This window comes from Octopus sinensis, linkage group LG7 (genome assembly GCF_006345805.1).
Source record: "Octopus sinensis linkage group LG7, ASM634580v1, whole genome shotgun sequence".
NCBI classification, from domain to species: domain Eukaryota; kingdom Metazoa; phylum Mollusca; class Cephalopoda; order Octopoda; family Octopodidae; genus Octopus; species Octopus sinensis.
Window position 1 is genome coordinate 88,968,348 of NC_043003.1, and position 27,764 is coordinate 88,996,111.

General features: G+C 39.0%; 1 protein-coding gene and 1 long non-coding RNA gene across 3 annotated transcripts in view; both read left to right on the forward strand.

Annotated features, from left to right (window-relative positions):
* Positions 1-19,769, forward strand: part of LOC115213854 (protein zyg-11 homolog B) — a 163,211-nt gene extending 143,442 nt beyond the window's left edge. For both annotated transcript variants that reach the window (XM_029782793.1, XM_036504892.1), the window contains 5 exons: positions 5,959-6,026; positions 7,970-8,099; positions 13,508-13,560; positions 14,266-14,363; positions 18,856-19,769. In XM_029782793.1, coding sequence (XP_029638653.1) covers positions 5,959-6,026; positions 7,970-8,099; positions 13,508-13,560; positions 14,266-14,363; positions 18,856-19,016 — 510 coding nt within the window. In that variant the 3' untranslated portion in view covers positions 19,017-19,769. The remainder of the gene's footprint in view (positions 1-5,958; positions 6,027-7,969; positions 8,100-13,507; positions 13,561-14,265; positions 14,364-18,855) is intronic.
* Positions 9,820-13,489, forward strand: LOC118764305. Its single transcript, XR_005000115.1, has 3 exons — positions 9,820-9,842; positions 10,530-11,375; positions 11,427-13,489. It is a non-coding gene; the product is annotated as an uncharacterized LOC118764305 (long non-coding RNA).
* Positions 19,770-27,764: the final 7,995 nt, after the last annotated feature.

Consider the following 27,764-nt stretch of genomic DNA (forward strand, 5'->3'; position numbering starts at 1 on the left):
TTGTCATCAAAAGATGAAGACGTCTCAAAATGTGCCTTTTTTAAACGGTCCACGGAAACGGTCTCCGAACGACCATTTATCTCAATCGTGAAAACCTTTGGTGTGCGAGAAAGCACACGAAAAGGTCCTTTATAGGGAGAAACAAGTGGGCCCTTCACAGAATCGTCCCGAACAAAAACATGCGACCAGGTGTTCATATCCGGTGGAAGATGGGACGGTGGAGATTGCTTTCTGGGAAGCATGGGCGGAAGGTTTGAAAAATATTCCCGCAGTCTGGTGACATAGGTCGCCGGATCATGGGGCGGGGAAGTGTCTGGCACCAACATCGTACCGGGCAATGCCAGTGTGGTACCATACAGCAGCTCTGCAGCAGAAAACCCCAGGTCTGCCTTGACAGCAGTCCGACAGCCGAGAAGCACAATGGGCAGAAATTCGATCCAGGACTGTGGGTCCGAAGAGGCACGAAGAGCGGCCTTGAGCTGTCTATGGAACCGCTCAACCAATCCATTAGACGCTGGATGGTAGCTTGTGGTGTGGATATGGTGCATACCCAAAATTCGCGACAATTCGCGAAATAGCGAGGCCTCAAACTGTCGTCCACGATCAGTTGTCAATCGGGACGGGACTCCGAAGCGAGAAATCCAGTTTGAAACGAAAGCTCGCGCAACAGTCTCAGCAGAAATGTCTGCTATCGGAATGGCTTCTGGCCAGCGGGAGAAACGATCGACACAAGTTAATAGATAAGAGAACCCGCGACTCACAGGCCATGGTCCAACCAGATCGATGTGGACATGGCGAAAACGGGCCTCCGTGGGGGGAAATTGTCCAAGCGGGGCATGAACGTGCCGTTGAATCTTGGATCGTTGACACTTGGAGCAGGCGCGTGTCCAAGAAGTAATTGTGCGACGCATATTCGGCCAGAAAAACCGAGCAGTGATTAGTTTGAGGGTGGCAGCGATGCCAGGATGTGATAAGGAGTGCAGTGCTTCAAACACTGAGCGTTGATGGGTCTCAGGCACCAGTGGCCTGGGAGATCCAGTTGAAGTGTCACAAAGAATGGTGCCTTCGGCTGACGGAAGCGGAAGGTAGGAAAACTGGCAACAGGAGAACTTGGGAGAAGTTAAATCTAACGACGCCAAAGGTGGCTGCTCCTGCGATATGGCAGCTAAGTCGATAGCAGCAGGAGACGAAAGGGCGCAAACTGGAAGGCGAGAGAGAGCGTCAGCAGGAACGTTCTCTTTTCCAGGTATGTGTCGAATGTTGCTAGTAAATTGAGAGATAAAATCCAGGTGCCGAAAAGCACGGGGTGAGAGTTTGTCCGTTTTTGAAAACAGGGCAAACGTAAGGGGCTTGTGATCCGTATAGATCACAAAATCTCGCCCTTCAAGTTGATGCTGGAAATGACGAACCGATAGATAGATCGCTAGGAGCTCACGATCAAAGGTGCTGTATCGTCGTTCAGCTGGTTGCAGTTGACGGGAAAAGAAGGCTAGAGGTCGAACATGGTCATCCACTGTGTGTTGTAACACAGCGCCAATCGCAGTGTCCGATGCATCCACAGTCAAAGAGAGAGAAGCACCAGGAACTGGATGTGCAAGCAAAGAAACAGAAGCCAGCTCCTTCTTAATGGACTCAAAGGCTGTCACTGCCTCAACAGAAAGGGTGACTTGACTGTCCTTTCTAGGAGAGTCCTTTAACAGCCTGGTGAGAGGTAGCAGCTTATCTGCACAACCGGGAATGAAGCGTCGGTAGAAATTGACCATCCCTAGATAATGCCTGAGCTGGCGCAAGGAAGTGGGGGGTGCGATGCGTTGAATGGCATCGACTTTTGACGAGAGGGGGCTGATTCCAGTCGAATCAATATGATGCCCTAGAAAATCTAGGGAAGAGCGTCCGAAAACACACTTGTCGGGGTTTATGCGTATGCTATACGCGCGAAGACGCTGGAAGAGTTGAGAAAGGTGCCGGAGATGATTTTCTCGTGTGTCGCTCGCAATGAGTATGTCATCGACATAGGCAAACACAAAATCAAGACCGCGGACAACCTCATCAATGAAACGCTGGAAGGTGCTAGTAGCATTCCGCAAACCGAAACTCATGTACAAAAACTCAAAACACCCAAACGGGGTAGTGATTGCAGTTTTTGGAACGTCGGCTGGGTTGACCGGTATTTGGTGGTAAGCGCGTATCAGATCGACCTTCGAAAAAATGGTACAACCATGGAGATTTGCTGTAAAGTCCCGGAGATTTCTAATCGGATAGCGATCGGCTATTGTGACGGCATTGAGGCGTCGATAGTCTCCAACCGGGCGAAAATCAGACTCGCCCTTTCGCGCCAAATGAAGGGGAGATGCCCATGGGCTGGTGGAGGGGCGTATAAGGCCAAGTTGAAGCATGTGCTCAAACTCGGCTCTGGCCGTTTTAAGTCGGTCTGGCGCTAGGCGCCGGGGGCGTGAGAATACAGGTGGCCCATTGGTGGTGATGAAATGGAGGGTCGAGTGGGTAGGATTTTCCGGTTTAAAGGCAATGTCCACTAGCTCCGGAAATGAAACCAAAAGAGAGTGAAAGGAGTCTCCAGAGGTGGCAACAAAGAATGTCGGGCTAAGGACCGCAGTGGTGGAACTCCCAGTCGGTGTAGAGAGCGACGTCGTGCTATCAAGAAGCCTCCGACGCCTGACATCCACCAATAGGTTAAACCTATCCAGGAAATCAGCGCCGAGAATAGGATGCGGGATGTCAGCGATGACGAAAACCCATCGAAAGTCTCGACGAAGGTTGAGGTTGAGGCGCAGCGAAATCTGACCGTAAGTGGTTATGGGAGACGAGTCAATAGCATGCAAGACAATCGAAGAGCGCTTGGGCTTGTCTGCAGCCAGACGAAGGGGCCAGATGCTGCAACAGGAGCCGGTGTCTACCATGAAGAATTTCTCCGACACCAGATCTTTTACAAAAACTGCACGATTTTTGGGAATGGCGATGGAAGAAGGTGACGTGCTCACCTCCTCCGGACTTAGTTTTCCGAGGGCTTGAAAGTGCACGGCTGGGTACACCGATCTGCCCTTTTGGTAGAGCGACTACGACTGCGTTGTCGGCGCTCGATCGCACGGGATAGATCGTCGATTCGCCGCGTGAGCGCATCGATCCGCTCGGTTAGTGAAATTTGCGCAGGGCCCCCTATACATGCACAGAGGCCTCGCGATGGAGATGGATTCGGAAATTCCAGTATTCCATCGGCCATCGTGGCAATCTGATCAACTGACACAGACTCCAGTACCGTGGCCAGCATTGTCTGCACGTGGGCAGGCAACTTGGAGAAAAATATCCTCCGTAAGAGCGGCGCGTGCGATGCGTTGCCGCTTAGCTCCCTTAGATGGCGCAGAAACTGGGATGGAGTTCTGTCCCCTAACTGCTCGTCGGCCATCAGCTCCTGAATATTGCTCTCCCCCGAACGTGTGTTGCGGCGGAGGATTTCTGCTTTCACAGACGCGTATGTGGCATCCGGGTGGGGACTTATTATTAGATCCCTGATCGATGCGGCGAGTCGGGGATGTAAGCCGGAATATAGCAGGTGCAACTGCTGCTGTGGAGAAATGGCATGTGCATCAAAATACCACTCCACTTGGGCAAACCACAAACCCATATCCCCCGTAAATGAAGGCAAACCTGAAGCCATGCCTTTGTCGGAAGGAATCTGTGAGAAGGGGGCAGAAGGTATGGTCTAGAAGTGGAGAGAGAACACGTGGAACCGAGAAGGCAATTCAAAATTGTGTTTGTGTGTGCACCTCGTGGGTAGCAAAAAAAAAAAGGAATAAGTGTGTACAAGGAAAACAAAATACAGAAAAGGAAAAAAATGAATGTGTGTGTGTTTTCTATTTTCTTTCTTTTTTTTTTGTACTGTGTGCGATGAATAAGGTTATTTGACCCACCTCGCCGTGCTGAAAAGGAGAAAATAGGAAAATAAATGTGAATTTCCGCGCTCTTCGGCCCCAAAAAAAAACCTGTTCGCTGTGTCTTTTTCTATCCTGTTCTTTTTCTCAACTAGGGGTCACCAATTGTAACGTGAAAGGATCTATCATCGAAGCACTGGCAGGGTGTCGAGATCCTTTCTAGTCACATACAAAATTCTTGCAGAAAACAAACAGACGAAACTCAGGTTAAAGGTGAACAGACAACTTGGTTTATTGATTCATGGTTGTACGTTGTCTGATGGGGGAATGAACAGCCTCTGATATATTGCTGGTGTTGGTCGTTGAGGTTGGTTGAAGTTGGTTGAAGCTGGTGTGTGGCTGTCAGAGCCAGGAAAACCGTGACCGATCGCAGTGCTGTCTTGAGCCGAAGAGAGCGATTTGAGGTTCGCGGGCTCGAGAGATGTTTTCCCGCACATGCGCATGGGGAAGACTTCCGGTGGCCACCCGGAAGTAGTCCCATTCTGCGCATGCGCGCCGAACCCTACACAGTAGCATCACTACACTGTCAACATTAGCACTACAACTGCTCCCATCAGTGTTGGTTTGTGTTTTCATAATTATATATATATATATGTGTGCATACAGATATATAATTATAAATATATGCACATATGTATATAATGTATGTGTATATGGATGGTATAAGCAATCCATTGATAGTCAATAATGATTGCCCATATGAAATGTCATAAGTCATATCAACAAATAAGCCATCCTCCTCCATTTGTTTGCTTCAGTTGCAGTTACTGATGTCCAATCTCTTCAGGTTATATTTAACCATGTTTTTGTATCTCAGCTGAGATAAATCTTGATATCTTGTAACTCTGTGAAATATTGGGAATATTTATCATGGCAAGTGAATTTCCTCCATTCTTTGGACATGTCCAAACTAGTGGAGTTTTTATTGCACAAATATCTTTCCTTTGTGAAGGAGCTTGTGAGTCCTGCTGATCTTGTCTGTCTCTGTGATATCCACGATCTGCTTCATGCATCTCACCATGAATGCATGCAATTGTTTTACATGTTCACACTATATTGTCTATGCCTTCCACCTGTATAATAGGGCAAGTAATATTATTGCTTGATCTACTTTGTCCTTCACTCTGACTGGCGTGTACTTATTCCACAACCTTTTGAATATCAGGTTGGCCTTCTCCACTCTGTGAACTAATTTATCACTAACATTGTTACTGTTTGTACTGTCCTGATGCATAAAGTGACTTGACTGTACCAGCTTCCGATAACAATAACATTGTCATTGATTGTGTAGTCCAAATATATAAAGAAGTTTGTTTCTCTCAACTCTTGTTCTTTGATGAACTGTGCCACTTGACTCAAGATAGGACTTCACTGACAAAGAACTTCAGTCTTTCAGACATCAATTTTCAAATCATGCATATTTTCTGTTCTATAGAGACAGAGGCACAAGCACCTGCAAACAACATTTCTCTCACTAACATGTGTAATCTTGGACTTGGATGTGAGGTACAACAACTGAAAAGGTTAGCATCAGGTCTTGAGTTGCACAGTATATTCTTGAGCATCATCAAAAAATGACATTAACTCTAGCAGACAGACCAGCTTGACTGGGAAATGTTGAAGCTCACCTTTGTTACCCAAGTTCTCATTCCAGTATATAGTGATTCTATCAAAGACCAAGTCTTATTCTGCTCTTCAAGGAAATGTCCAGAGCACATATCCATATTGCTTCTTCCCCTTCTAAAGCTGTTTTGAATTCAGGTAGAACTACTCTGATTTTCTCCTTCCGCCTGTTCAGCAATGTTCCTGTGAGGATTTTTCCCAACTATAGCAAGTGCATAAATTCCCTTGATTGTTACTACAGTCATTCATGTCACCATATTTTAATATGGAAAAGGATGTCACCATTTATATGAATGAATGTGTGTGTAAATATATATGCACGTATGTATAAATTAATTTAATATGAAGTTAATTGTGAATGTTTTTGTCTAATGCTTTTTTTTTCCAGAATAATATTGCGGAAGTAGAGAAATTGCGATACGCTTTAATGCGGGAAGATTTCATCCTTCTTGTGAGGTAAGATTTTGTGGATTGTCTTTCTGTCCTTTTATTTTGCTTTGATGTGGTAAACCTTTCTCACAATAATAACCAACTGAACCTGGGACTTTTTAAATATAATCAAGCTACCTACCTTGTCAGTATCACCATGGGTACAAGATACTTCCGGTCTATTTGTTCTTGGTATAAAACTCAAGTTACAGTGCCTTATTGTGTCGGATGTGTTTTGTGTATGAACTGTATTTCACAAATTAATGATGATCTTGTTAGATGTAATATTAGATTTCATGAAGCTTTAATGGATCAATAGGAGCCACTAGCCAAAGTGTGACCCAGTGTTGAGTGCACCAACGTCTCTTATATTGTGTACAACTCCTTATGGAAACAGACAACAATGAAATACTGATTTCATTAGGTAATAGCATTGAAAAAGCTTCTGTCAGGATTTCCCAGAATAAATCCCTTGCCAATTATGCAGAATCAAAGCTATTTTATGACAGAAAGCCACGTACAGAATATATTTTTCAGAAAACTCTGTGGAGAACTGCTATGTGCTCAGTCTACTTGCTAGAAATAGCCAAATTCCATCAAATCATGTACCACTACTTAAAAGAAAAAAGATACATTAAATAATGTATCCTTAGAAACTCTAAAAAGATGGAATAGCCAAAGCTAGAGTGTCTCTTACCCTAGGTCTTCTTAATCAGTATTGACCTGGTGATAAACAACACATGTAACTCTTCATTAATAGCAAACTTGTTGATTTAGAGAGTTAGTGTCGGTAGAATAAAAATAGTAGAGACCTTTAGAATAATGATCATAAATATTGTTAAATTCTATGGATATGTTTTATCACTTTGAATAGTCGTTGTTGCTGTTCCTGATTCACCCATCTTTATTTGGGTATAGTGGCCTTATATTTACAACATAAAATGTGATATTCATTTTAAAAACAACTGGTAAAGAATGTTATTGAAGTAAACTTGGCTGCTGCAGTAGGAAGTCTTTAAATAGCTTTTGCTGCCTTTTAAGTTACTTTAATCCATAACAAGATAGTAAGATATAAATGAAGAGTCAAAGTTGGCTTGGTAGAGAAACTGGGTTATCCACTAAAGGTTTGACTGCTCCTGTCTGAACACCATAGTCACCAGCATTTGTTGTGTCTATGGTGCTCAGACAAAGAAATTGTCAACTTGCTACATTATCTCATTCTAAATAGGAACAATAATGTCTATAAACTGGATGAATGTTAATGTTTCAATGCCATACATGGACTGTACTAATACTAACATGTAATATAACTGGATATATGATACCTGAACAATTTCCTCAATTAAGAAAAAGTAAAACTGTTGACTTGCAAATAAATTCTGATAAAACTAATTAGGATTTTAACATATCTATTCATTCTCACAACATTCTGGCAGATTCAAAAGTGAAAATGCTGGAAATGATTTCCATTGATGAAATACAACTGCAATCAGCATATTCATGTTCAAATATACCTGAACATATTAAGAATGAGTAGATATGTTTATGTTTGGATTTTTGGTTTTGCATGCACTCACTTCATGATTTAAAATTAGGGTTTTATGTTCCTGTTTTATCTGTTACCCAATAAAAAGAATTGTCTCTTAATAAGATTTGTATTTTTATATCACTGTAACACTAGCATTGCATATTGTAATCTATATACCTTAAATAAGATAATCAATAATTACAATAATTGATAAATTATTCAAGGGTGGGAAGTTGTTCACTGAGAGCAACTATTTGGAGACAGTTGTCTTGATACCAAGCTCAACTTCTCTTGTGGGTAGAGTTTAGAGAAAGGTTGGGATCTGTCAACTTTCTCTTGATATACAATATTTAGTCTTTAGGATTTTGTTTCAAGGATTCAAACAGTTCTGGCAGTCATCATGGTTATAACAAAATGAATAAAATTGTCTTCTTTGTTTCAGACGTTTACTTCAGGCTGAGCAGATTGATGTGAGCTATTTTGCTGCTGGTATATTTGCCCATTTAGCCAGTGATGCCAATGAATATTGGATGAGTTCTAGTCTTACTAGAGATGATGTCTTAAATGAATTGGTTAGTTTTTAAATTTATTTTTCTTATGCTTTAAAAAAAGAAAAAAACTCTTTTACTAATTCCACTGTGATTATACTAATTCCCACCTTAGGGCTGTAGTTGGAACTATCCTGACATGACCATAGTCTAGAGCAGCATTTCTCAATCAGGGTTCCCCAGAACCCTAAGGTTCCTCAAAAGATTCCTAGGGGTTCCGAGAGAAAGAGTGAGATAGGCTAATGCTAATTTCATGATCATAATATTACTATGCATGCACAACATATTATTGGTTATTGTAATATAGACATCATCCTATCTAACCTATTATGTTATCAAAAAAATATAACAACCATTGGGGATATATATATATAATCTTTTACTTGTTTCAGTCATTTGACTGTGGCCATGTTGGAGCACAGTCTTTAGTTGAGCAAATCGCCTTCAGAACTTATTCTTTGTAAACCTAGTACTTATTCTATCAGTCTGTTTGCTGAACTGCTAAGTTACGGGGACGTAAACACACCAGCATCGGTTGTCAAGCGATGTTGTGGGGACAAACACAGACACACAAACATATACACACACATACATATATATATACATAAATACGACGGGCTTCTTTCAGTTTCCGTCTACCAAATCCACTCACAAGGCTTTGGTCAGCCCGAGGCTATAGTAGAAGACACTTGCCCAAGGTGCCACGCAGTGGGAGTGAACCCAGAACCATGTGGTTGGTAAGCAAGCTACTTACAACACAGCCACCTCTATGCATATATATATATATGATATTTACCACATGAACTATGATGAAAAAATATGAGAAAGATATGGTATATTTTTTTTTGTGCAGGGGTTCCTTGAGACATGTAATTTATTTTAAGAGTTACGCATGGGTAAAAAGGTTGATAAACACTGGTCTAGAAGATGTGGTCATGTTAGGAGTAGCCATTGGGCTGTGGCAATGCCAGGACCAGCTACTGGGCTGTTGCCAGTTTCCTTGTCATTTGATGAGAATTTTCATGCAAAAGTTTGTTTACTCATGCTTCATCGAACTCAACTGGACAGCCTGAACAAGGTGTGTCTTTGAACTTGGCATACCAATCACAAGTGGTTCTTTCAGCTATGGCCCCCTCTCCATACACAGCACAAATGTTGCGAGCAGCTTTTGCAGCCTTAGAAACTTGGTTAAAAGCAAAAAGAAGGAGGTGTTGAAAATTCTCGTTTTTCTTAACTTGCATTCCATTTTAATATGAAAATAAACTAAAATTAACTCGAAAAAAACCAAAATAGATTCCAAAATGATTCAAAAATAGAATTCTCGAAAAAAATAGATTCTAAAATTTAAAAACGCAATAAACTCCAAAGTTTAAAAAAACAGCAAGAACGTAGTTACCAACCCCATAGTAAAGAATCAACTATCTAACTACCCTCTGTTTGACAATAACCCCTATTTCTCACTTTCTGTGGACGCATGCTTTGTGCAAGACAGATACAAATTCTTTTGGGGGAGTAATAGTGATGATAAGGTTGGGTAAGCATACTGTTAGCTGAGAAATCATCATTATCATCATCATCATCATTTAACATCCATTTTCCATGATGGCATGGGTTGGACGGTTTGACTGAGATCTGGAGAGCCAGAGGCTGCACCAGGCTCCAATCTGATCTGGCTATGTTTCTACAGCTGGATGCTCTTCCTAACGCTAACCACTCAGAGAGTGTAGTGAGTGCTTTTTATGTGCCACCGGCACAGGAGCCAGTCAGGTGGACCTGGCATCAATCACATTCGGATAGTGCTTTTTATGTGCCACCCAGCACGGAACCCAGTCAGTGGGTACTGGCATTGGCCACGTTCAGATGGTGCTTTTTACGTGCCACCAACATGGGAACCAGTCAGAAGATACTGGCATCAGCTACATTCGGATGGTGCTTTTTATGTGCCATCGGCATGGAAGCCAGTCAGTGGGTACTGGCATCAGCCACATTTGGATGGTGCGTTTTATGTGCCACTGGCATGGAAGCCAGTCAGTGGGACTTGGCATTGACCACGTTCTGATGGTACTTTTTACATGCCACTGGCATGGGAGCCAGTCAGGAGTAACTGGCCACGGCTACAATATTGGTTTTACTTCAATCAACAGGTCTTCTCAAGCATATCATATTGCCCGACGCATCAAGGTTACTCTTAACTGGGCTGGACATGCATTGCTGCGATCTCATTTTAGCTGCCAGGTCTTCTCAATCTCAGCATATCTCCAAAGGTCTCGGTCTCCTGTCATTGCCTCTCTGAGGCCCAATGTTTGAAGGTCATGCTTCACCACCTCATCCCATATCTTCCTGGGTCTACCTCTTCCTCAGGTTCCTTCCATAGGTTCCTTCTACAGTTAGGGAGTGGCACTTCTTCACACAGCTGTCCTCATCCATACATAACACATGACCATGTCAGCGCAGTCATCTCTTTTGCACACCACATTTGATGCTTCTTATGCCCAACTTTTCTCTCAGGGCACTTACACTCTGTTGTGTATGTACACTGACAATACACATCCAGCGCATCATACTAGCTTCATTTCTTTCAAGCCTAATCATGTCCTCAGCAGTCATGGCCCATGTTTCACTGCCCTGTAGCATGGCTGTTTGCACACATGAATAGGAAAAGTAGTTGAGGTTGTCAGGGTGATAGAATAATCAAGATGTGACTAGTTATAGGCAACTCAACAGCAAATGTTATTTCAGCATATGCCCCACAAGATTGCTTCTATGATACCCTTTCTCAACAAAAATTGAGAATGATTTCTTTATCATGGCTGGTGACTTCAACAGTCATATTGGCCAGCATGCCAATGGCTTCCACAACATACATGGAGGCTATGGATACAGTGAGAAAAATGAAGAGGGTATAAGGCTCCTGGAATTTTGTAATGCAATGGTTCTAACAATTTGCAACACATGCTTTAGGAAACTAACCAACCATCTCATCAGCTACAAATTTGGTGTACACACAAGTTCGATAGATTATGTTCTCACCAAAAACAAAGAGACAAAAGAGCTATTGTAAATGCCAAAACCTTTTCTAGTGAAGAATATACAACACAACACAGATTAGTGGCTGGTAAGTTCAGAAACGGAATGACCATCTAAACTTTAAAATCTTACAATTGATAACAAATTTAGAGAAATTCTGGGGTAAATTTAGATAAAACTAGCATATATAAAAATTGGAAATTTCTATGAAATAACTTGCTCAGGACCACACAACAGACATGGAGCAAGGGAAAAGTCCTGACCCAACTGAAAGTAGCATTGCAGAAAAACAGAGTTGATATAGTAGTTAAGGCTGGGAAACAGGGATGGGAAACTGGGAAGGAAAGTGGTAATAGGAAGCATTAACAGATAGCTAGAAAAGCAGCTATGCGACAGGTTTATTTGGCTAAGGATGAGGCAGAGAGGGAGAGTCTTGCAATGTGTCGATCACATGACAGTGTCTGAGTGAGAACCAAGAAGTGTATTCATAATGATGAAGGCCATATTTGGCAGTGATATGGAAGTGCTATAATGAGAAGTTGTTGAATGTGGAGAATGTATGGGATAAAGAGATACTTTGTGCTGACCCTATTGAGAGACCAACTCAAGTTGACAGCAGCATACTAGGAGTCATACCCCATGACTGGTGTAGCAGTATCATCCTAAACTGCCGGAAAGGCAAAGGGGGTGTCTTAAAGAAAAACAATTACAGAGGAATCAAATTACTGGATCAAGTTATGAAGGTTACAAAGAGACATAGCACCATTGATTCATGACAGGATAAATCTAGTTGAGATGAAGAGGTACCATGGATGCTGTCTTCCTAGCAAGGCAACTGCAGAAGAAATACTTGGCTAAGAGTAGACCATTATTTTTAGCTTTCATTGAATTGTAGAAGGCATTTGACAAGGTATCACATACAGAAATCAGGTGGTGTCTAAGGAAATTAGGTGTTGACAAACCCCACCCATTCACACTTCTAGTTTCTCTGTCCCCACTCCTTTCTCACCTTGATGTGCCATCTAGAAACCTTATCACCATTATTTATTCCTTCAAAGATACTACTGACCATTCTCTCTCTCTCTTAAATGTGGCTTGCCATATAGCTCTTTGACAAGAAACTGCTCTGCCCTACTCTATCCCCTCCTTGGGTTTTACAGTCTTGTAGGCAACTTCACTAGTGCAGTAAGCAATAGGAGAAAAGTACCCTGTACATACTGTAAAGTGGTTGACATTAGGAAAAGCTAGTTGTAGAAACCATGCCAAGGCAGATACTGGAGCAGAATGCAGTCTTCAGACCAATTGGATCTTGGAAAACAATCTAACTCATGCCAGTATGGAACATGGTCATCAAATGATGATATGTGTGTGTGTGAGAGAGTAAGACATCCTCTATTCCCCCGCTCCTTTCTACCCGTTTCATACCTTTATGGTCCAGTCTGACACATCACCACTTATATCACTTTCCACCCACCCCCTCTCTTCTAAAATGTGAGTAGTCATGTAGCTCCTCTTATGCAAGAAACCCGTTCTGATCTAGCCCTTTGTTTTTCATACTTTACCCCTCTCTACTCTGTATTCGCTTACCATTAAGTTCACTCACACCACTCTTGCAAGCTACTCAGCATCTTGACCAGTGCTGGTGGCAAAAAAAAAAATACACCTAGTATACATTACAAAGATGTAAAGTGGTTGGCATTAGGAAGGGTGTTCAGCTATAGAAACCATGCCAAATAGGCAATTAGAGCAGGATGCATTCCTTGGGATCATCAGATCTTGTCAAACCACCCAATACTGCTAGCATCACCACCATGATGATGATGACGATGACGGCTCCCCTCCTCCTCTTTCTTTCCTCTTCATTTTTTTCTATCCCCTCATTAATTCTCTCTCCATCCTCAATGTTTCGATTGGTAAAGGAATAACGAACCCCATCAATAAGTGAATATCACAGCACTTCTATTTTTTAAACTTTTTAAAAAATACTTAGGTGTATTTTGAGGGAGATTTGGGTGCTACTTCTTAGTCAGATGACTGTGTAGACACACAAAACAAATTAATATGTGCATAAAATTTTAATTGCTTTAAATAATGGAGTAATTAATAATTATATTTATTATACATTCAATATGAATCTTTTTATTACAGGAAAATCAATTACACAAAATGAGGGTTTTATGAACATAGGTTACTAAAAATTAGGGGTAAATGTTGCCTTATATGTAAGAAAACCTAACTTTAGTTTTACAGTGCATTTAAAAAAAGAAAGTTTATTCAGATTTATTATGGATTCCAAACAAAAAAGGTGACCTTTGAACTTTATTAGTGTTTATCACAAAAGTACATTTGCTGTAAAGTCACCATTGTGACAATTCTAATTGTCTCTTTGTTGTTTTCTATTTCAGAAAGATGTTGTCCTAAAATGGGAGCAGCCACAAGGGGAAATGGTTGCATACAGGTGAATAAAGTTTATATTTTCCACTTATTTTTCCTTTTCTTTACAAAATGGCAGAAATTCCTGTAAGTGATACAAGTACAACTCTGTGGTTAGAACGTTTGCTTCACAACCATGTTGTTCCTGACCTGCATGTCTTTCACTGATGTATATTGGCAAAGGGTAATCTTGTCACATACCCTGACTACCTCAGTTACCTTATCTACCAACTTCTCTGCCCAAAGTATACCTATACTGTCTACCCCATCACTACTCCCTATCCAAAAGAATTTATATGTATGTTCCTAACCCATAAGCAGTCTAGCTGAGTCCACACCATTGTATTTCTTGCACACAGCAAACATCTACATTTCTCCACTAAAGCATTTCAATAATTTCAACAGACCTACCTTTCTAACATTGATCATCCAAAAATCCGAGACAGTGAAATTTGAATTCAAATTGCACTAATGAAAAAATTTCAATTTAAATTGCTCTAATGAAAAAATAAAAGTAAATCTATTATTATTAATTTGAATTTTTTTTTTCTATTTTAGTCTGTATTTCAATTTTTAAAGTAATCCCTTTACTCCATATAAATTTCAAAAATATGTTTTATCAATTTGAAATTTAAAGTTCTAAAACCTTCTTTAAAAATAAATCTTTTATGCTATTGTTATATCATATTATTATTACATTGTTATCATTATGTTTGTTTTACTATTTTAGATGTTTCAAACCATTCTTTCCTTTGCTGCAATGTTATGAAGCTCCTCCTGTTCAGCTTTGGGCATGCTGGGCAATACAGCATGTTTGCACAAAAAATGGTAAGGATTGTTTCTCATTTTTTCTCACACTATCAGTCACTGTTCACACAGTTTTATACAACAGTTTGAGTAGTATTCCATTAATCATTTCGTGTTAATCATTGAATAATGAACTCTACATGTTATCTAGCTACTTAAAAAGCATCCTCTGTAGGGTCAAGTACAAAGTGCTGATGTGCTCTTCATGTCTGTAGTTGCATACAAGCACACTTTCTTATAGTTGTACATCAAATTCAATGCTGGCTACCTTCTTCGTTTGTGGAGCCTTTAATGATTATGTTCCACTTGTTTTTGTACAGCCTCAGATAACTAAATGTTTAATGGGACAGATCATTTGTAATCCTGCATATACACATCTTTTCTCACTTCCAATAGTGCTGCTTGTGTTTCTTCTCCATATTTTCAATCCCTTCCCAACTGTGATGTCACCAAAGAGTGTAGCAAGTGATGATGTTTTCCACTTGTTTAAGAGTTGATCTTGCTTCTCTTCAAAATGCTTCATCAACTAGTTTTTTAACTATTTCTTCATTCCTCCAGCCAGGGATTGACTATTGTGTAGCTGACTGTGGAGGATCCTACTGGTATTTCCAAACCATTTCAGATAATGTTTGTATCATATGAATTCTGCTGCTGGTTTGGTGAAGGATTTCTCTGTGCTGGGAAGATGTTAAAGACCTGCAGAGTGGTATTGTTGTTTGAGGTCCCTGTCTGGTACCAATACAACAAAGATTTGTAGATTAGCTGATAGATGAGGGCATTAGTATGGACTACTCTGAGGTGGGTTTTTTTAGAAAGACTCTCTCTTCCAAAGGGCTTGTGTAAGGTGGTTTGTAATTTAGACATCCCATATGCAGTTATTGGAAATGACACTACCTAGGTACTTGAATTAGGAAGATGTGGTTAGTTGTTGTTGTTGTCATACTGGAGGGTGGTAGTGTATGCCATTGACACCTGACCTTGTTTTTCTAAAAGTTGACTGTCAAAATCATTCTTCTTATGTTACAATAGCTGACTTGTAGAACTTCTGGAGTGTGTGCAATCATCAGAGCACAGCCACCATCAGCATATTGTAACCCAGTGATCTGTTCATCTATGTTCCAGCTGATTTGTAACTTTGTTGCCAACAAAATAAAAGATGATACTGCACCACTAAGGCACCATTTAAAACTTTCTATCTTGGAATCTGAAGCAAGAAAAATTGACAGTATCCACTTCTTTCTCTGTTGTGACTGTTGTTTAATCTGCTGTGATCAAGAAGAACTATGTTCAAGGAACCAGAAACAACACAAAAGTTCAGATGTTTTTTAACCAGCAAAGAAGATGGGTCAACAATAATGTTTGATTATATTAACTGTGGAGGGAACCTGTAGAAGAGATAGACCCAGGAGGACATGGGATGAGGTGGTGAAGCATGATCATTGAATGTTGAATCTCACGAAGGTGATGACAAGTGATCAAGTCTTTTGGTAATTTGCTGTGCTTTGAGAAGACATGTCAAGCCAAGTGAAATCGTAGTTGTGGCTGGTGCTGGTGACACGTAAAAGGTACCCATGCTGGTAACTCATAAGCACTCATGCCAGTGACACATGAAAGGCACCCGCTACTCTCTTGGAGTGGTTGGTGTTAGGAAGTGCATCCAGCCATAGGAGCCAAGCTAAATCTGACTGGAACCTGGTACAGCTCTCTGGTTAACTAGTCCCAGTCAAACTGTCTAACCTGTGAAATTTTGCAGACAATTTGATTGGCAAATCCCATAAGGAATCGGTTTATTGATTTTTTCCAATCAGCGATTGTTTTTTTGTGTTTTTCATTTTTGGAGAACTTAAAGCAGTCAAAGATCCCATGAATCCTAAGTAATGCTGGCATCAAGTTTGAACAAAATACATCAAAATTGGTAGACGTTATGGTTGAAAATGGGGTGTAACCAATTTAAGTGGGAAGTCCTATAAGGAATTGGTTTATCAATTTTTTTTTATTCTGATTAAATGGAAAACCCCATAAGAAATCAGTTTATTGATTTTTCACCCCAAATAGGACTTAACCGAACATTGCTGATTCAAAAACATCTATATTTATACTTTAAAGTTGGTTTTCATATCCAACCCAGTTCTGCAGAATCAGTGTCGCGGCAGGAGCGCATGGGTTGGGAGTTTGATCAGCAGAGGTGATCAGGTTGCATATGCCAACCCTTTTGAAAACACCACCCCCATCATGTAACCCCACTTTGCCCATGGGTTGGGAACCCTTCCAGCAAGGAAAATAGAACACCCAAAAGGGCCCCCCCCCCCGATCCTCTGTGCGAGAGGCGATTATGTTCAGATCACAACTAAGTATATATATATATATATGTGTGGGCAACACACACACACACAAACATATACATACATACACCTATTGCATACATGTTTTTGCATGCCCTTGCCCCTGCCCCAGTCCCACCACCACCTCCTACCTGAGTAATACCATCAATTGAAGCAAATTTGGCACCTGGATATAAGTTTTGTAAGAGGAATAAGAGAAGCCTACCTTCTCCTACAGAGATGTGAGAGTCAGATCTCGCCTTTCGAAAACCTGAACAGTTTTGAAACATTGTTTACAAAATAATAGCTGATCATTTGCGTAGGTCTTTTGCTTTGGTAACTTCTGCTCTCTCCCATGTTCATGCACAACCAGCTATATATTGCTATGAGTAGAACAATTGATTCAGCTAATTTGGAAATTAGTAGTGGAGAAACAGAGAATATCATTTATATTGTGTATATGTATATATATATATATATACGGGCAACACACACACATTGCATACATGTGTTTTGTATGCATACATGCTCGTATGTGTGTGTGACTGAAACCATTCACACATACATACATAACAATCCGTGTCTGTCTGTTTTTGCCTGTCAATCACTCACTAAAAAGACAAAATTTTAAAAATCTGTTATCTCTCCCCCCACTCTCTCTCTCTCTCTCTCTCTCTTTACACCATTGCTAGAAGGGGACTTAAATCATATTTGCAAACAATTGTGTATTTCTCTGACTTGAAAATTGTTAGAAGTTATAGTTCAAAATTATTTACCGCTATTCGTGGGTGCCTCGGGGGAAAATAATTTGACAAAAATACAGCTAGGGTGGGATGAATGTCCTCCTAAAATTTGAGTGACCTGTGTGCTAATTTGTGGATGTGCATAAACTACATTCACGTACACACATATACATACATCCTGCCTTTTATATATACAGATTTATAAATCGTTTTTTGCTATTTTTGTTGAATAAGTTGGAAATTTGTACAGTTTTGAAATATGAGATTTAGCGTCACAGACAGCTCGGAATATTAATGGAGTATTTCATTCTAATGTTATTACTCAGTAGAGAGTATCAAATTGGTTTGCAAAATCTTGTTCCAGTAACTTTGACCTCACAAATGAGCAACGCAGTCGACCAGAACAAAGGTGGATAATGACAAACTGAAAGCCACCGTTGAGTCAGATCCATCTCAAAGTACCCGTAAATTATCGTGGTTGTTTTGTGTTAGCATGCAAACAATATTGACTCACCTAGTTCAAATCAGTAAAGGGAAGAAGTTGGATAAGTGGGTTCCACATGAACTCAATGAAAATCAGAAACAGCAACATTTCGAAGCCTGCATTATGCTACTTTCTTGTCACAAAAATTAATCATGTGATGAGAAATGGATCCAATACAACAATCGTAAACATTCAGCACAATGGTTGAACAAAGACAAACTTCCAAAACACAGTCCAAAAAACAAAATTCATCAAAAGAAGCTGATGGTGTGTGGTTGGTGGTCTGGTGCAGGTGTGATCCATTATTTTTTCATTAAGCCTAGCTCATCAATCACAGCCGAAGTATAACTGCCGCCAACTGGACCAAATGATGCAGAAACTTACAAAAAAGACAATGCCAGACCACACATCACAAAAATGACATGGTGAAACTACAGAAGTTGGAGTTAGAAGTTCTCCATCATCCACCATACTCACCTGATCTTGCTCCCACTGACTACCACTTCTTCCAGAATTTGGATAACTTTTTGATAAGGAAAAAAGTTTATTCCAATGATGCTGTAAAACAGGCCTTCCAAAATTTTATTGACTCTAGATTGCCAGAGTTTTACAGTTCCAAGCTGGTCAAGCTACTGCTGAAATGGCAAAAGTGTATTGACAATATGGGTGCATACTTTGATGAATAAAACTATTCCTTGTATTTATAAAGCATTAGCGAAATTTTTTTTCTTTTCTACAAATTTCATACTTGATGACCTAGTAAATAATAATGATCTTCCAAAATTTTAGGTCTAGTAAAAGTTGTGGTAGATAGTGAAGGACTAAATATGTCTTGTAGTAGTTATATCTTCCTCATGTCAATATAATTTTTGACCTAGGTTAAAAATCCTGGTTAGTGTTACTTGTTATAAAATCTTGATCAGTATTATATTTAATTAACAACAATTGTCTGTATATATTTTCAGGAGACCGTTACTGCCCGATGTTACACAGAGAGAAGGGTTTTGATATCTTGTTTGAGCTGGTCTGCAACAAGAACACAGAACCAGATGTGTACAGACTTGCTGAGAATGTCCTTTTATTGATGAAACCACACATACAGAACTGCAGTTCTCAGTACTCATAGGATGGACTCACTTCCAGGGGTGGCACTTCATTGACCACCATGCCCCAGACTCTACTGTCTTATGGTAACTAACACACCGCCATTTCCCCCTTCCCACACCGTATTGTTCCATGTCCTAGCCCACTTCTCACCCATCTTCTCCTACTCCCAAATTTACATATATACAATACTGAAATTAGAGCAGGGATGCATGTATACACTCATACACACATTTACTCATTTGCATACATGCAGATACACATGAAAGCAGCACACATGCATACACTCATTAACCTACATACAGACTAAGTCATTCAGTTATGCATGCACACCGACATACATGCCATATGTACTTGTACATCAGCAAGCATATATGTATGTATACTTATGCATGAATGCACACACAAAGGATGCATGCATATATGAACATGCCTACATACATGATCTTCATAAACACATTCAAGTGTATGTAAGCACACATCCATCAACATTTGTGCACACAAGCAGATTTTGCATGCACCAATATACACACTGGACTCATAAACACACACACTGCACAACTACTAAATATACTGCAACAATACAACTGGTTCTATTTTAAAACTGGTTTTAACACCTTTTTTTTCCTTGCCCTCAATATCTTTCCACCTCCCCTTTTTTTTTAAATAAATTATTTTATGATTATTCTTCTCCAGTAAAGATTTTCTTAAATACATTCACTGTGGAAGTTTCTGGAATACAATCATTTTAATTGGAAAATAAAATTTTAAAACATGAAAAGTAATTTTGTTATTTTGTAAGAATAAAAACATTTTTTTTATTTAAAAGAAGAAATTTAAAGACTTTAAAGCAAGCACACGCATGCATACACAGTAAGACACACAAACACATATCCCACACAGTGACACATGTATACACACACTCACAGTTATAGATTTCACACACATAGCTATTATTGCTAATCTTTAGCCTAAAGATTAAATTACAATAATGAAATTATTGTATTAGGCAAAATCTCATCAGAGGGGTAGTAAAGATATACTGTTAGGTTATTAGGTGTTGTGTTTTCGAATCATCTCAACAGACTGAATATTATTTTGTTGCTAATATTGGTATAAACCTGGGCCAGGAGGTTATAGGTTGTTTTAGTGCATAATGGATAGTGAATAGAATGAGGGTAATAATTGGTAAATAAGTAAATAAAGGTTGGTGAGTTAGAGTAAATAATAGTATCATATGACTGAGGGAATAAATGAATGAATACTTTTGTAATTTGTTTATAAAATTGAGGGAAATTAATGTGAAAAATGGATAAAACATATATTAACCCCAGTCAAAAAAAACAGTCGTCTTTTAATACATTGCATATATATATTCATAAATATACACATCTAAGTAACAATATATGCATATTTGTAAATATACACACACATAAAATATGTGTACACAAGCAATGGGTACAAATATGTATGTATAAAGTACACTCACATAAAAATGCTTACATGTACATACACACATACTCATTCATATACCTACACATATATATATAGATATTAATAATTATACCTAACACACATTTTTTCGTAAAGCTTTTTGCACCCTTCTATATGTTACATGTACATATATATATGTAGTCAAGAATTAGATGTACGAAACAATACATATAAACATACATTTACAAACTATAATTCTCTCACCCCTAACGAAAATTGGTATCGATCAACTACAGTCAAAACAATTTGATTGACCAGATATTTTAAAATAGAAAGAGTTCCTGCATTATATAATTAAATAGATTTAACAGAAAACAAAGATACTATGTTTATAAAAGTGAAAAGGCTCTTATGCCCCTGAAAATGATATTATTTAAGGGATAGTTGCTTGTGACATCAAAAATAGTATAAAAGGTAAAATTGAATTAATATATAAGGGGAGGTAATTATTAATTATTACATATATACAGGGTTATTCAAAAAGAATGAACTGATTTCATACGCAATATTTTAATACAGAAAAGCAATAGAAAACTCCAGCTAAGTCACAAGTATTTACTCACAATCAACTTTTATTTCCTGGCTTACAAGTGTTTAATGTGGCCACCACCTCCAGCACAGACAACATCAATGCGATAAGAGAATTCCTTCCAGACACATATCAGCTATTATAATCCACTGAGTTAATCACTTGTTATTCAATGTTTAAGGTCATAGAGGTTAGTGGGTAAGAAAAAATCACACCCAGTGTGGATCTCGCAGGCCAAGCACAAAGAACAAGGTCTTGGGCCCCTTTCCAACCAATCCATCACTGAGGTACTCAAACCACCAGGTGCCAATGGGGCAGTTCCCCATCTTGTTGAAAAATGAAGTCATGTGAATCTGCTTACAGTTAAGTGAAGGGCCAGTTTTGGAGCATATCGAGATAGGTTTGTGCTGTAATGGTGTTTCCTTGAAAGAAAAAGGGACCATGAACCTTGTCCTGAGACACATTTACCAAAGGGGAATCTCGGTTACCTTAAACATCGAATAACGACAGTAATCAACTCTGTGGATTGTGATATGTTGATAGGCATCTGGGAGGAATTCTCTTATTGCATTGATTTTGCCCTTGCTGCAGGTAGTGGCTACATTGAACACTTCTAAGACAGGAAATAAAAGTTGATTGTGAGTAAAATACTTGTGTCTTAGCTGGAGTTTTTTTATTGCTTTTCATTATTAAAATATTGTGTAATGAAATTGGTTCATTCTTTTTGAATAACCCTGTATATATATATAATCAAAATAAGCAACAAGTATATCCAAAGGTAGTGTCGTACAATCGTTTCATGCTACTTCATTTAATTAAACAATGTAAGTATTACATCAGTTTTAAAATGTAGAGCACTCTTCAGCCACATATGGAATTTTTAAAATTAAATTGATAACGTTCATTTTTATACTTATTCCATTTGCCAACATTACAAAGAGGGTAGGTATAAAGACAGGAAGGTGAATTTCATTAGTAAAAACATAGTAGTAGAAGATCTTTACTCATGGGTAGATTTCTTATCACTGAGTTTACTTTGTTATTTAGATTTACCATTGGGGAGGGTGTTTTCTATTAAGTTCAGTGGAGAAATCAACATTCGCCCGCCTCACGCCAAGAGTGTGGACAAACCCCAAGCTAACAGTGAAAACGAAAATTGCTGTGTACAGTGCTTGTATATTCAGCACGCTGCTATATGGCAGCAAGACATGAACCGTGTATGCCTGCCAGGAAAACGGCTTAACACCTTCCACCTCAGAAGCCTCCCATGCATACTTGGCATCTCCTGGCAAGACAAAGTAACCGATATTGATGTTCTGTCTCGTGCTGACCTCCCCACCTTGCTGTGACAACATTGGCTGCACTGGCTTGGCCACGTTTGCCGTATGGAGGATGGTCGGATTCCAAAGGATATCCTCTTTGGAGAGCTTGTTGCAGGGTGGAGAAACATTGGCCGCCCGATGCTGAGGTACTGGGACATGTGCAGGAGGGATACAAAGGCACTTGGCATCAACACTAATTCCTGGGAGGATCTCGCAGCTGACCGAACCAGCTGGAGAGGCACTCTTCACAAACAACTGCAGACCGGCAAAGAGAATTTGAGGGTGGCGGCAGCTGAAAACCGAGCCCGCAGAAAAGAAATGACAGCCAACAGACCGAATTCAACGTATAGGTGTGACTCTGCAAACATGTCTGCCACTCTTGCATCAGTCTCTACAGCCACAGAAGGCATTGCAAAAACTGAATAGACAACTCAACGGACGGATGACATCATCCATGGTCAGCCATGACCGACAGAGGCCCTAGATTATATATACAAATATATATATATATATATATATATGAATAAATAAATAAATGAAGTTTAACACAATTATAAATCAAATATTTTTACTTTCGACACATGTTTCGAAAATTTCACTGATATTATTCAAAAGAATAAATGGTATAAACAGTACAATTTTCTCTTCAGGAAAGTGAAAAAACGAAACTCATCAATAAGACATTTTAGCAAAAAATGATGAATTTGTATAGTGATTTACTGAATGCTATTAATAACATCAGAAGGTGACACTGATAACAATCATGTTCAAATGGTGCCTTTTTTATCTTAAGTATTATTAAACCATTTTAAAGTATCATTAGTTCTACTCCAAAGTTTTAGATAATTAAGTTCATTTAATCTATTAATATATTTATCTAAAATGGTCTTACTTAATTTACCTATCCTTGTGGTCTTTTAAAGTAATTCTAGAGTGCATAGGTACATAAGGTTCAGTTTTATTGTCTAACTCATATTTCATCATGATTAATTTAGAGGCCTTATTTATATTATAAAGAGTATTTTCAGGAACAATTTTATATTTTTTATTTATTTCTCTACTAGATTATCATATAATTTAACTTCTCGTAGGTTCCTAGTTTTATCTGACTGTAGTATAATTCCTTCCATATTTTGCATTTCTTTTATTTTAATAGCTAGATTTCTTAAATATTCATTGTACTTATTTGGGTATTTAAGAAATTTAATATTAGATTAACAATCAAAATTTCAGTTAACTGGTATTTATTATTAAGATACATTTATTTTACACTTTTGACCTGAAGAGTGGCTATATATTTTTTTAAATCGAATTAATATTAACATCAGAAGTAGCTTACAGAAAGAGTAGGGATATTAATAGTGAATGATAAATATAAAGGAAATTAGTGTTTAAATTATATATAATGATAGAGATTACTTATATGCACTGAAGCAAATTGTCTAACCCATGCTAGCATGGAAGGCAGATGTTAAACAATGATGTTGATGTTGATGATGTATGTATGTATGTATATATATATATATATATTATATATATATATATACATGTATGTATATATGTATGGATATATACATATATATATATATATATATATATTATATATATATATATACATGTATGTATATATGTATGTATGTATATATACATATATATATATATATATATATACACATATATATATACACACACACATATATATATATATATATAGTCAATCCAAACAAGAACAAGCAAGAAAAAGCAACAACGTGAAGACGTGGTACAAGACACTCAGGAAAGGGAAGAAAAGAAAGAGGATTTCATGTTACGAGCGGAGCTCTTCATCAGAAATGCAGAAAAAGTCCAAAGAAGGGAAGACGAAGAAAGAAAATTGCCAATGATACACATACGGTCACCTCCTGAAATGACTGGAAGGGAATGGGTGAAGAAAAAGGTCTTTGTAAGACAGGAGAGTGCAAGAGAAGGAGTTATGTGTGTGTAAGTCTTGGTATGTGCGTGTGTGCAGGTCTTTATGTGTGTGTGTGTAATAATAGCACGTGTATGTGCATATGTGTGTGTGGTTGTGGCTGTTTATGTATGTGTGTGGTTGGACTTTGTGTCACTTGATGTCGTAGGAAGAATTTATAGTAAGAATTTTGATAGGAGTTGCTGTCTGTTGTGTGTCTCTCTTCACTTGTGCGCATGTGTGTGTGAACAAGGGGTTGTGTGGGGAGGTATATGTGCAATTTTTGCACACGTATGTGCGTGCCTGTGTGCATGTGCATGTGTATGTGAGTGTAGAGTGTATGTGTGCATGTGTATATGTGTGCGGATGTGTGTATGCAGTTGTGTGTATGTGTATGCGTGGGGTTGTGAGTGTTAGGTATGTGTGCATTTGTGTGCGTGTGTTTGCGTGCATGTGTGTGCTTGTGCATGTGCGTGTGCTTGTGCATGTGCGTGCGCATGCGTATATATGCGTATGTGTGTGTGTGCATATGTGTATGTGAATGTATATGTGTATGCATGTGTGAATGTGTGTACGTGTATGTATATATTGTGTGTGTATGTGAGTTGTGTATTAGTGTGTGCATTGGGTTGTGCGTGTGTGCATGTATGTGCATGTGTGTTTATGCTCATGTGTGTGTAATTGTCTGCATGTCTGTATTGGTGTGTGTTGTGTGTGTGGGAGGTATGTGTGCGCACATGTGCGAGTGTGTGCATGTATCTGTGTATATGTGTGTTGGTGTGTGTGTATGTACGTGTGCATATGTGTGTGTATATGTGTATGTCTGTGCATGTGTATATGTATGTGTGAACATGGAAATGTGTATTCATTCGTATATATTTTCCATTTTTCATTTATATATATATTTTTTGGCGTAATTCACATTTACTTCTTAATTTAATTATGGCTTAAACTGCAGGATTCAATGAATTTACTTACACATCTATATGTTTTGATATACTAGGAATTTATTTATACATCTGTTTAGTTTGATATACTTTTAAGTTGGAATATATAATGATAGATAAAGTTATAAACAGGTGATAGGTGGACCTGAAGATTGGGGTTGTATATAAGGGGAGGCTTTGTAAGAGACTGCAATGCCTCAAGAACAGAGTATGCAACCTCATGAAACACATGTAGTTGAAAATGAATAGTAAAAGAAATGAACACTTAATCCAGTGAGAAAAGTATTGAAAATAACCGTTAACAGACATGTATGTATAAACGCCCTTGGGCAAGCTGCATGGCATGAGTACACATGTTCATACAAGCATTAGCAAAAATGTGAGCATTGATGATTATCAATACGGTTTACATCTCCTTGGTTGGCATTTAGATGTAAATGCTTGCTAGATCCAGTAGGTGGGTTACTGAATCTTTGTCGCATTTTGCTATTGTTTATGCGATGCATAAGCTGCTCCAAATTAGCAGAGTTACTATATGATACCTTCATGGTGTGCCAATTAAAAATAGCATGGTACTGATTGGATTTAGGAAAACACTTGTCTGAAGTAGCAAAAAATTTTAAGTTAACATGGTGGACAGGTCAGTTTTAGCTTCCCTACTATTATAATGTAAACCTTTTTGAACTCATAATATTCTGTGCGTGTATACTAATATTCCACTGAACTTTTTAATAATTCCATCTGGAAACTATCTTAAACATGTTCTTGAGAATGATTATTTATGTTGTAATCTTTTGTGCCCAATATTTTAAGGAACTTGTTAAACTTTTTTATGTCCTTAACATGTCCCTGTTAGCAAAGACTGTATATATGTAATGTAGAAATTTGTAACAACCAATAATTAACGCAACCAAACTTCTACATGTTACTTTTGACAATCTTTTTCCAAAGAGTGAAACCGGTAAAGTAAATAAACATCTTTTAAAATTGCATTTTCAAACCTTCTTTCGTATATATTTCCACTCGTGCGGTACCCTACAACTCCACTTTGTTATATATATATGTGTGTGTGTGTATCATCATCATCATCATCATCGTTTAGCATCCGTTTTCCATGCTAGCATGGGTTGGACGGTTCTACTGGGGTCTGTGAAGCCAGAAGGCTTCATCAGTCCTGGTCAAATCTGGCAGTGTTTCTACGGCCGGATGCCCTTCCTAACGCCAACCACTCCGTGAGTGTAGTGGGTGCTTTTTACGTGCCACCCGCACAGGTACCAGACAGAGCTGGCAAACGGCCATGGACGGATTGTGCTTTTTATGTGCCACCAGCACGGGGGCCAGGCGAGGCTGGCAACGGACATGAACGGATGGTGCTTTTTACGTGCCACCGGCACGAGGCCAGTCGGGGCGGCGCTGGTAACGGTCGTGATACGGAAGGTTCTCTTACATGCCACCGGCACTGGTAACACATCTGCAATTTCCATTGATCGATTTCGATTCTGATCCTCATTTGCCTCAACAGGTCTACACAAGTAGAGTTTTGTGTCCCCAGAAGGGAAGGTATGCATACGTAGGCTGGCTCCATCCCATGTAGAAGGCCACAGGTTATGGACTCACTTGTCCTGCCGGGTCTTCTCGCGCACAGCACACTTCCACAGGTCTCGGTCTCTAGTCATTTCCTCAGTGAGACCTAAAGTTCGAAGGTCGTGCTTCACCACCTTGTCCCAGGTTTTCCTGGGTCTGCCTCTTCCTCAGGTTCCCTCAACCGCTAGGGTGTGGCACTTTTTCACACAACTATCTTCATCCATTCTCGCCACATGACCATACCAGTGCAAACGTCTCTCTTGCACACCACAACTGATGCTTCTTAGGTCCAGCTTTTCTCTCAAGGTACTTACACTCTGCCGAGTATGAGTACTGACATTACACATCCATCGGAGCATACTGGCTTCATTTCTTGCGAGCTTATGCATATCCTCAGCAGTCACGGCCCATGTTTCACTGCCATGTAGCACCATGGCAGTGAAACATGGGCTGTGACTGCTGAGGATATGCGTAAGCTTGCAAGAAATGAAGCCAGTATATATATATATATATATATATCAAAATCAAAACGAGGGTGAAAAAATTGGATATTAATTTAATAACATCAATTTAACACCAGTGGTTTAGCGCATAAAAAACTGAGATTCAGTAAATATTATTAATACACAAATATGAGAGAGAATCCACTATGTGGATGCCCCTATGCTAAAGAGAGATCCACATGAGTCTCAACCACTAAGAATTGTTCTCAAGAAAAATTTAGCACATTAAATTAATATGTTTTCAAACCGGGGTAAACTATTGCAGTGAATTATTTATGCAGTATTTATTTCCAGGAATTTGGCGCGCTAGAACGAGGGCATTTGAATATAACTGTGAATATAATAGGCCGAACTACTCGTATTTTTGACCTCATGTTAATATCTGGCGTGCAGTTCGACAAATTATATTTTATGACAGACCTCACTGATGATCTGCAGATTAA